The sequence below is a fragment of the Suncus etruscus genome, chromosome 9 (assembly GCF_024139225.1).
Source record: "Suncus etruscus isolate mSunEtr1 chromosome 9, mSunEtr1.pri.cur, whole genome shotgun sequence".
NCBI lineage: Eukaryota > Metazoa > Chordata > Mammalia > Eulipotyphla > Soricidae > Suncus > Suncus etruscus.
In genome coordinates, this window is record NC_064856.1 from 56,446,920 (window position 1) to 56,458,709 (window position 11,790).

Genomic DNA, 11,790 nt, shown 5'->3' on the forward strand with positions numbered 1-11,790 from the left:
AGAGTACCTCCCACTTCTGTGGGAAAGTGTTGAGAGGAGTATTATTTCTGTCAATGCTTGGGGACCATGTGGTGCCAGTGATCAATCCTGGGTTGGCCACAGGCAAGGCAAGTGCTTTACTTCCTTTATTATATTACTCAGCCTTTTGTTTTCTGTTTTTTTTTTTCTTTTTCTTTTTATGAGAAGTGGCTGGAAGTAAAAAGTCCCTTTTGAGGAAGGAGAATTCCTAATTTTTTTTAATTAAAAATAATCCCCCCTTTATTTAGGGGGCTGCACCTAACTGTGCTCAGGGCTTACTCCTGTCTCTTTGTTCAGGGACCACTCCTGGCAAAGCTTTAGACCATATGTGATAAGGGGAGATCAAACCTGGGTCAGCCATGTGCAAGATAAGGACTCTGCCTCTGTTTTACCCCTCCTGCAATTTCAATAATATCACTTGTTCTGTTTTATCAATACCATACTATTATTAATTGTCATTGGACATAATTACATTTATTATCTATTGGTCTAATTTGTGTTCTTTTTTCAGTCTCTCCATACTTGATTATTGGCTTTGTGTCTGAGCTCCTGCAACTTTCATGTACTGTAAATTACACTGCATATTTATGTGGACATGCTTCCTTATTCCAAACCTGATAATTAACAAAATCTTCTGATTAGACATTTGAATTTACTAGGAGTTTTTTAGGAAGATGCAGCTTTTGAGCAGATTAATGACTATTTCAAAACATCAAAACCTGACTTATAAACAAAATGAGGTCCTAGGAACACAGGTGTTTTGTCAACAGAAAGGCATTCCTGTCCTGCAGATGTATGACTCAGAGGACTCTCGTCAAAAATTTAGACATTTAAACTATTTGGAACTTTCTGGACCACATGAAGCCCTGAGCCAACTCTGGGAGCTCTGTCTTCAGTGGCTAAGACCAGACATTCATACAAAGAAGCAGATCCTAGAACTTTTGGTGCTGGAACAATTTTTGACAATTCTGCCCGAAGAGGTCAGGATTTGGGTGAATTTACAACATCCAAAGAACAGCAGCGATGTGGTGACCTTCTTAGAGGATGTGATTGAAACACTTAATGTCAAAGGTAAGAATATAGAAAGATGGAGGCAGAATTGTTGTTCCTCCTGTAGAAAAAGACATTATCTTTTTTTGAATCTGGTAAGTATTATAGATTAGGCTATGGAGAACTTTAAAGTATTCCCTAAATAAGAGAGCTAGTGAGATTTCATAAATTTGGTAGGAGAGGTAAGTGATTTGATTTGGCTTTAAAAAACTATCTCTCTTGGGGCAGAAGGGTTAAGGCTTTGTCCTTGCATGCAGCCAGCCCCACTTTGATCCTGGATACTGCATATGGTCTTCTGAGAACTTCCAAGAGTGTCCTCTGAGCACAGAGCTGAGTAAGATCCCAATCCCTAACATTCAACTCCCTCCCCCAAAACACAAAAACACTTTGATTTCTGTGAAGCAGTAAACTTCACTAATGTTTTTAAGTCAGTAAACTGAGCCACAAAGACTACATATTATTGGTAATACCTTGGGGGAAATAGGACATAGTCATTGTTTTATCTGTTTTTCTACAGTTGATTCCAGGCTGTACCAGAGTGCCTAATAGCAGAGTCTCTACATCTTACACAGTCAAAAGTACTTAATCTCGATCTTTATAGATCATGTTTATCAGTGTCTTACATGAATAGTGGACCCAAAGGTTCTAAAATAGGAAAACCAGTTAGGAAACTATGGTAATAGATCAGGTGTTAAAGAAAAAGGGAACATTGGGAAATAAAGGACTTTAAACCTAAAGAATTTATTAACAACAGATTATGTATAAGCTGGATGCAAAGATTAGAAGAAACAGAATATATTTTAAAGAATTTGAGAAGATGTATAAATTTTTTCTTTTAGTTCACTGAATTTCAGAAAATTGTAAAGCTTCAAGAACTAAATGGACAAGGAAAAAATAAAGATGAAAAGTATTAAAGAGATCCTGACAGAGGGGAAAACTGATTGAGGTTTTTGCACCTTTTCAGTACATCTCACGTTATTTCCAAATAAGAATAAAACAAATATTGTATTGGCTCTTCTAAAGGGATTGAGTAGCTGAAGCTTTACAAAGTATTATAGTTTGAATAAAGGTAATAGGTTTGTTTCTTGGCAGGGGGCAACATTCACATAATATGTTGCCGATAAATTCAAGTTGTCCCCCCCCAATTCTTTATTTAAAAATTGAACTATTAGAACCTTTGCCAGTTCTCTAATACTTTGTTTTGTGTGTGTGTGGGGGGGGGGTAACACCCGGCAGCGCTCAGGGGTTACTCCTGGCTCTATGCTCATAAATTGCTCCTGGCAGGCTCAGGGTACTATATGGGATGCTGGGATTCGAACTACCGATCTTCTGCATGAAAGGCAAACACCTTACCTCTATGCTAGTTCTCTGGCCCCAACTTTTAAGGTTTGTTCCAAAACATATTAACTTCACACAATGATTTTATGTTAATGCCACTGACTGTTTATTAAAATAATATTTCATTTCATTGGGACTGAAGTGGTGGTGCAGAGTGGTAAGGTGTCTGCTTGCCTTGCCGGGGCTAGCCTAGGACAGACCATGGTTCGAACCCCCAACATACCATATGGTCCCCCAAGCTAGGAGCTGTTTCTTTTTCTTTTTTTTCTTTTTCTTTTTCTTTTTTTTTTTTTTTGGTTTGTTTTGTTTTTTTGGGGGGGGTCATATCCAGCAGCGCTCAGGGGTTACTCCTGGCTCTACGCTCAGAAATCACTCCTGGCAGGCTCAGGGGACCATATGGGATGCCAGGATTCGAACCACCATCCTTCTTCATGCAAGGTAAACACCCTACCTCCATGCTATCTCTTTCTGAGGGTATAGCCAGAGTAATCCTTGAGCATCACCAGGTGTGGCCAAAAAAATCCCCCCTGCCCCCCAAAAAAAGATTTCATTTCAGTCACTACACTAATGATCATTTAGAACCAAGCTATGAGAGAATTGAGCCTTGTGGAACTGTCTTTGAATCAAGCAAGTACTCACAGTGGAGAATTAAGGCACTTTTATATATATATATATATAATTAGTTCTCAGATTTGTGGTTTCAAAAATAAGGAAAATATTTGTAGATAGGGCTTTGTTTGTTTGTTTGGGGGCCACACCCAGCTGTGTTCAGGGCTTGTTCCTGAGAGAAGACTCCTGGTTAGGCTCAGGGGACTATATGGGGTGCTGCTGAGTATTGAATCCTCTAGCTGTACTCTCTTTTCTCTTGTACTCTTTGAATCCAAGATGATTTTGCTGTTGTTTTTGTTTTGAGCATAATGCAGATGTTTGAGGTTTACCAGCCGTGTCTTTTTTAAGTGGGAACATTCATTATTATATAAAACAAAGATGTTTAGCATCCAAATATAGTATTTTAAATTAAATTTAAATGTTACAGTAAAATTATTGCATTGTTTCTGGTTTTATTCTCATTTTACCTAAACTCAATGAAAACTTTAGCAAACTAGTGTAATGTATCTTAATTGGTATTTAGCACACTTAAAACAGGCCTGACATATTGCATGGAGGATTATTAGCATTATTTATTTATAAATCTTAAATAAACTATGACATACAATGTGAAGAATGAGGGAAGTTGAAAGCCTTTCTCAAATACAGGTGGAAGTGTAAGGAGGTGGAAGACTTGGGGCACTGGTGATGGGAATGTTGCACTGGTGAAGGAGGGATGTTCTTTATAGGACTGAAACCTAACTACAATCATGTTTGTAATCAAATTATATAAATAAAGATATTAATAAAAATAAAGTAACAATTTTAAAAATAAATAATTATTACATTACAATATAAAAAAAGAAACTATGAAACAATAACCTTTAGGTATATGCCTTCACAAAGAACTAGAGAAGAAAATTATTTGCTGCTACTGGCTTTTGCTCAGATTTTTAATGTCCTGAGTCCATAATTTGACAGCCTGTAAGCCTATTTATAGCATGACACTTGCCACAAGTAAAACAACCGTTTAGTAGAATTTACCATATGTTGGAAGAAAGTCCTGGTTGAATAAAATGGTTATAGCTCCCAGTAACATTAGAGCTTGTGGCTAAATTTTAGGCCTTAATTATAACAATTAAAGTTCTACTTTGAAATTTTCTATTGCCACAGATGAGATTAAAAATAATTTATACTCTTATCTGTAATCCAGAAGTTAGTTTTCAAGCCTGGTAGAATATCAATTACTTTTAGAACTTTTGAAAAAGTATAGAATCTGGGTTCCCACTCTTATGCCATCTGACATTTTTTTCAGAGTTCTCAAGATAATTCTCAAAAATAGCATGTTATCAGTTCTACAATCATTTAAAGATTCTTCAAAGCACTACTTGTCTCTATGTTTTCTTCATCTTTCTTAGGTCTGTCCTGTAATGATTCTGTCATGCTCCAGAAGAATATCAAGAATAAAGAAATGGAAACGAATTCACAAACAGGCATATGTCAGGTAAATTAAAATTTTATTCTACTGAAATGATCTGCCTTTCTTAACTGGCTTTTGAATTTTTACCAAGAATAGTTCATCTAAGGCCACAAGACTGTTATTCTCCCACAGGACTTTGAACCTATTTTAGTTGATAGACTCTGGGACATATTTCATCTTTGCATATTGTCTGTGCATCTGTTCCCTCAAGAGTGAAAATGGTAAATTGAACCTATGGAACTATATCTTATGGAGAAATTTAGAATTAAAAATGAAGAGAGTCAAGGGCAGAAAAAATCCAGAATAATGTTGTTTTCTAGGCTGGAGCAGAAGAAATCTCAAAGGATCCTGAAAAGAATCAAAGTAGTTAGAGGAAAACCTGGATAATACATCACTAAAAGTAAAAAGTGAAAATATTTCAAGAATATTCCAAATACTTAGGAAAACTGCTTGAATGGCTTTGGCTCCATTAGAATAATAAAGTCAAAGAGAAGCTTTTAGAAGGTTGTAGAGCAGGGGGTCTCAAACTTGCGGCCCACGGGCCATTTGCGGCCCTTCGTACAACATTTTGTGGCCTGCGGCCGACCTTCAAATATCGCAGTATTTGCGATTATTCGCTTACCAAATAATCGCAATAAAAATTGCATTAGTAAGAAAAAAATCGCATTAAACATTCACATACGTCAAGCAGTTCCATTCAGGGTATGCAAATGTTTAATGCGATCTTTTGCGATTTTTTTCTTACTAATGCGATTTTTATTGCGAATATTCAGTAAGCGAAATCCTTTATGCGGCCCTGCCTCACCCCGACTTTGCCTCCTGCAGCCCCCAGGTAAATTGAGTTTGAGACCCCTGTTGTAGAGGCTTAAGGAAAAAAACTAAAGAAATTGATAAAAGCAATGTAGACATTTTATTCATAAAAGTAAAGTCTCAAGTAAAGAAAGGGAAGATACTGATACATACATTTCAGTGTAACTGAAGGTTCCAATAATAAAGTAGTTAAGACTACAGAGAAATGCAGTAATAGATGTTTGGCCACCCTAATATTATAGGAGGGAACGGCTGGAGTGGTAGCACAGCAGAAGGGCATTTGCCTTTCACGAGGCTGATCCAGGATGGACCTCGGTTCAATCCCCAGGGTCCCATATGGTCAGTCCCCCAAGACAGGAGCGATTTCTGAGTGCATATCCAGGAGTAACCCCTGAGCGTCACTGCGTATAGCCCCAAAACCAAATAATAATAATAATATAGGAGGGAATTTATTTACAAATAATTGCTAATACAGTGAGTAATATGCCCACACTTCTTTTAGGGCTAGGAGTATGAATGATTCTTGCTTTGAAGAGATAGCATTCTAGTAGTAAGTATAGGCAAACACAAGCAAATAAGATCATTGCCATTGCTAATAGTGCTATACTACTAATAATACTAATTATAAAAGAAACTATAAAACAAATTCTGTGTAAAGATTAGGTTGTTTCTTAATTGCCCTCCCTTTTCAGTTAGCAGTTTACATCTTGAATACAAACCTCCCTCAAAACTACAATGAGCACTTCATATTCTAAACTCCTTTAATATAAATTATTTATATTTTCTACCTGTATTTTCTTCCTTAACCAAAACACAAACTAAGAAAAATCTAAAGATTAAGATTTGCTTTGGGAGGGGCCGGAGTGGTGGCGCTAGAAGTAAGGTGTCTGCTTGGATAGACCGAGATTTGATTCCTCGGTGTCCCATATGGTCCCCCAAGCCAGCAGTGATTTCTGAGCACATAGCCAGGAGTAATCCCTGAGCGCCACTGGGTATGGCCCAAAAAACAAACAAACAAAAAAGATTTGCTTTTGGAGCCTCTTAGAGTTGATAAGTTCCCAATACGTAAGATTTTATTATTCTGGCCATTTACCCTGTTCTTTTAAAGTTCATTTCTTCTCTATCAAAATTTTGGGGAGTAATCTTGATTAAAAATGAACCTTATGTTTTAGGAACCAGTGACATTCAAAGATGTGGTTGTGGAATTCAGCAAGGAAGAGTGGGGACAACTGGACCCTGCTGTAAAGAACCTGTACAGGGATGTGATGCTGGAGAACTATAAGAACCTGAATTTATTGCATAAAGGTGGCTTTTACATATTTACTGAATCTACCCTTGAATATTCTCTCCATTAACTGTTAAGAACTGTAGGACAGCTAATGTAGTTAAGGGGGATGGGGCTATGGGCTAATGCTGTGACTCCTAATATGCTGTGGGCACAATGGTAGATTGTTCTGCTAATCTGTTGAATGTCCTTTTTGATGCAGAGCTAGAAATATACAAGCCTGTGATGATTTCTATGCTCTCAGCAGCTCTAGGACTACTCATTGGGATGCATTATTGCCCTCTTCTTAGTGTCAGAAACACATTTTTTTCATATTCTCCTTGACCAGAACATCTACTTCCCAAGCCAGTTGAGGTCTCCAGATTGGACAACAAGGAAAAAAATTGGACAATGGAAGAAGTTCCACCAAAAATTGATTTGGGTAAGAACTAGCAAGTATAAGACATTTGTAAAAAGTTTGCTAAATAAACACTTCACAGTCTAGCCTTTGAGCTGATGGTTTAAACCTTGAAGAAAAAAAAAAGTCATCATGTTTTGTTCAGATTATTTTTCTCATGTGCATAGTTTTCTCATGTGGGTTAGTAACATAGACATTTGAATTAAAATAGTATGGCCTGAGGCAACCCATCTTCCTATTTTCTGCCTGTGTAAAATTAATATGTGTCTACTACACATAACACTGATGATAAAATAAGTTGATATGTGAAGCACACTTAGTGCACTGTCACGTAAGTGCTACCATATTTTCCAGCATATAAGACGATTTTTGAAACGAAAAAAAGTCAACCAAAAATTGGGGGTCGTCTTATACGCCGAGTATATCCCAAAAAATGTTTCAATGTGCCGCTAAACAAAAATTGTCTGAATATTGCCACAAAACGAATTTTCCAACTCGATCCTGTACCAATCACTGCAAGGCTGCTCGGACCGCCTCTCTAACTCAGCCAATCCAAGCAGGCTTTTGATGCATGCAAATTAGACTGTAAAAAACCTGCTCAGATTGGCCAGAGTCAGAGAGGAAGTCTATTACAGTATACCCTTTGAACCTTTGCTTGTTGTGATTGGCTCACTGTGGTACATACAGTTGCAGCACAGGAACGTCCTGTCTGATACAGCGAATATAGGCCTAAACCTATGTTTTAACTGTAAAATTAGGGAGTCGTCTTATATGCCCGGTCGTGTTATACGCTGGAAAATATGGTATTTAAACAAATATTAAATAACAGTAATATATGCTTCACTTTGCGTTTATTCTCCCTCATTTTATTTTACACAAAGCTTAATGAACAAAGCATCTATGCTTCAACTTTCCTTGTCCCAATAACTGGTAAAAGCAGGGACCAAAATTGCTCATGAAACTGCAGAGTTGAATATGTAAATTAACTATTAATCAGGAAAATAATTTAGCGTACATGAAGTTATCTGAAAAAAAAAGAAGCAAGATAAGTTAAATTTATTTTTTTAATTTTAGCAAATATATTATGCTGTTTATATTTTACCAGAAGCTAAAGAAAAATAGCAATTTTGAGGGAAAAAAGTAGTTTATTAAGGGAAAAGAAACTAATTAGATAAATAGAGAAAAACTCAGAACAAGTAAAATTTTGAGCTTGAGGAGATTTATAAAAAATAAATAAGTACTTTTTGAATAAGAAATTTTGAGCCTAGATAAAATTATTTTTATGACCTTTTTATGTCTTTGTTAAATATAGAGAATAACTAGAATTGTATGAACAAAGGAATACTAAGAATGCAATTTTGCTTTTAGTTGATTAAGGTATAGATATAAATGTAGAAATGTTCTTAAAGATGAAGTTAAAGCATTATAGACTAAAAAACACAAAATACTAGAAAAATAAAGACCATGTGTTACTTTTCTAGTCTAATTATATACTATACCATTGAAAGCTTGAGCAAAAGCTATCTTTACCAACTACAAAAGCTAATGTTGCACCAAAACATCACATCTCATAGTTCATAGTCTTCTCTTATCCCCTATTTACTTCTCTAATTTCCCTTTTGTAATCTCACCTCACATTAATCATGTCTCCCTTTTCTAGATTAAATGATTTCCCCTTTTCCCTCTCATGGGGTTTTTCTTTTTTACTTTTGTAGATACAAAAATGATTTTAGAAGGTCAAGATTCAGTTCCAAAATTGAGAATTTCTGGAGAAGAATTCTCTCAAGTGATTATGACCAGGCAGACTGAGAGTGCAGACCCTTTGGATGCTTGGAAAAGTCATGATTGGCTACATAGGAACCAAAAACTTTGGGACATAAATTTGCCACAAGAATCTTTTATTCTTAAGACAGAAGAAACACCTGTGAAAAGGGAGTCCTTAGATTGTGACAACTTCAAACCCAACTTTAATAAGCACTCAGTAAATAAGCAACATTCAGATGATGATGAATATGGAAATGCTGTCATCCTACATACAGATGTTCAACACCCCAAAAATTCCCCTGTTACATATTCTTATAAATGCTATCAGTGTGGAAAAGCTTTTAACCGGGGTTCATCTCTTATCCGACATCAGATCATTCACACTGGAGAAAAACCCTACAAATGTAGTGAATGTGGGAAATTATTCAACCGGAGGACAAACCTTACTAAACATCAGAATATTCACACAGAAGCAAAGGTCTATGAAAGCAATAAATATGAAAATGTCTTCAGGAAGAGTGAAGACAGTTATAAAAATACTAAAGTTTATCATGGAGATAATTCTTATGAATGTGGTATTTGTGGAAAATCCTTCAACCGAAGTTCCTCCCTTATTCGGCATCAAATAATTCATACAGGAGATAAACCATTCAAATGTAAGGAATGTAAGAAAACCTTTAATAGAAAATCAAATCTTATGAAACACCAGAAAATTCATACTCGGGAAATTCTGTGAAAGAAAGAAATTAAAAGTTTATGTTTAGGGTACAGAAATCAAATAGCATTTATTAAATTATTTCCTGGAAAAATTATATGGATATATTTTATAAATATAGTAAATGTGAGAAATTATGTTATTATGTATTGTAAGAGAGTGTTATTTTATATGACTATTACAGTAGAGAAATCTACTGTTGGATCAAAATCTCTTTGAGGGAGTTTTTCTAAGTTCCCTAGTGAAACCACAAGGGTTTGAAGTTAAACAATATTACTTTATTAGTTTGCCTATTATTGTTCTAATTTAATTCATTTCCATCATATTTCACTAGCCATTAAGGTCCAGTGCATATTTATATTCTTCTGATTTATTGATGAAGTAGGTATTTGAGAGGAGTCAAGCAGTACCTTTGGAGTTGACATTTAATGACATTTAAGCTTTTAGTTCCTACAAGAAGCTCACAAGAAACCAGTGGATCATAAATATAAGATGGGCATGTCCAAGCTTGATTGAGCTCTCTAATGAAGAAAGAGGCTGCCTTTTTGTTCCAACCATAATAATACTCTTGTATGTCATGCTGCTAAGTAGGGATTAAAATCAGAGGGGTGTTAACAGCTGCAATGCAAAGTATTCTAAATCTAAATGCAACCTTGAAAATCTGAGTTTTTCAAGTACTGTTGAATCTGGAACATTTTTTCATAGTTCTAACATTTATCACAAACATTAGCTAGTCAAAAATGTTCCCTGGTATCCTACAGCAAAACTACCTCTTTATATAAGCTCAGAATCCCAATGGATTTTCTTTTTTATAGCCTGGTGTATGTTTGGAGTGGGGGGCAGGGGAGGTGTTTTTGTTCTTTTGCTTTTTGGGCTACACAACTATACTCTGAACTTTTGCACTTAAGGATCACTCCTGGAAGCCCTTATAGGATCATATCAAACTCCAAGCTACTCCAATCTGTTCTACTCCCCCACTCATTGCTTCTTGAGCTAAGAAATACATTTTTGTCTAAAACTATCCAAGCTATATTCAGTGAATGATGTTGATTTGGGTGAGGGGAGCAACCTTGGGATGTTTCCAAGCATTGTTTAAGGATCCCATCCTGGGTATCTCCCACTATTCTTGGATAACCAGGCAAGTACTTCAGGGGCCTGAATATGTGGTGCTGCTCAGACTAAATTTATAGTGTCAGAGTATACTGGGCTTTCCTGGCAGTGATTGAGACTCCTGGGCTGTACCCAGCCATGATGCTAGGAGAGAGTGGGGGTGACCATTGAAGTGCCAGCTGACCAGGGTCACTGACGAGGGTCAGCCACATTCCTTAAGACCTCTACTATCTGACTCAATGGTAATGAGTTTTTAACTATTCATCCCTTATTCAAATAGCAGCAAAGTATACTGAGTGAATTACTATGTTTGGAAAATTATTTTGTGTTCTTGTATTCATCTTTTATATCATAACACAAATTGTATTAGGGCAGTAGTCAATTTAAGTAATTGATATACATTCATAAAACTCTAGGGTAACTAACACATGCTCCTAACCAAAGAAAATTCTGAATGTAAGAAATTTTTGATGTTGAGCCATTTACCAAAGATTAAATATTTAATGGTTCTGATATTCTCATTTTATTTAAAATATTTCACTTTTTTATGAGCTATGATTTTCTTTTTAGGTAGCTTAAAAAAGTGCTTTTTTAATTTTATAAGAGTTTTCAACAAGTATTTGGGAAAAGTAGGATGCTTGTTTTTTGCCCATTGATACTCTTTGTTTCGTTGTCACAGGTTTACTTTATATCTGTATGGGTTTGGGTTTATTTCTGGGTCTGTGATGACTTTCAACTTTGTTTCGTTCTTTCACTTACTTGGTTAAATTTTATTTCATTGTTTTGATATAATTATAAATGGGGTTGTAATTGATTCATTCATTTATAAATAAAATCTACAAATTGTTATTTAAAAGCAAAATATGTCTCAGTAAGGAGTCGACAGAAGACAAACATTTTGACACATATTTTTCTTAAATTCTAATTTTTTATTTCTAAGTAGTATGCTTGCTAACTATATATATATATAACTATATATATATAGTCTATATATAACTATATATATATGTATATATATATGTAGTCTTATTTATTTTTGTATATGTGGGGGAAGGAAGATTTTGAGCCACACCTGGCAGTGCTCAGGGGACTATTTGAGATGCTGCGAATTGAACCTAGGTTGATCACATGCAAAGCAATTGTTCCAGCCCCATTATTTTTAAGTAGTATGCTTACATTAGTTTCTTGCTAGACAATTCTAGATATTTTTTTTGTTTTCTATTTGGTTAAACAAG

At 35.5% G+C, this 11,790-nt stretch overlaps 1 protein-coding gene across 1 annotated transcript; it reads left to right on the forward strand.

Annotated features, from left to right (window-relative positions):
• Nucleotides 1-692: 692 nt before the first annotated feature.
• Nucleotides 693-9,466, forward strand: ZNF215 (zinc finger protein 215). The gene is made up of 5 exons (XM_049780649.1): nt 693-1,089; nt 4,413-4,498; nt 6,457-6,589; nt 6,898-6,990; nt 8,682-9,466. Exons 1-5 carry the CDS (start codon nt 693-695, stop codon nt 9,464-9,466), a joined length of 1,494 nt encoding a protein of 497 aa, XP_049636606.1.
• Nucleotides 9,467-11,790: the final 2,324 nt, after the last annotated feature.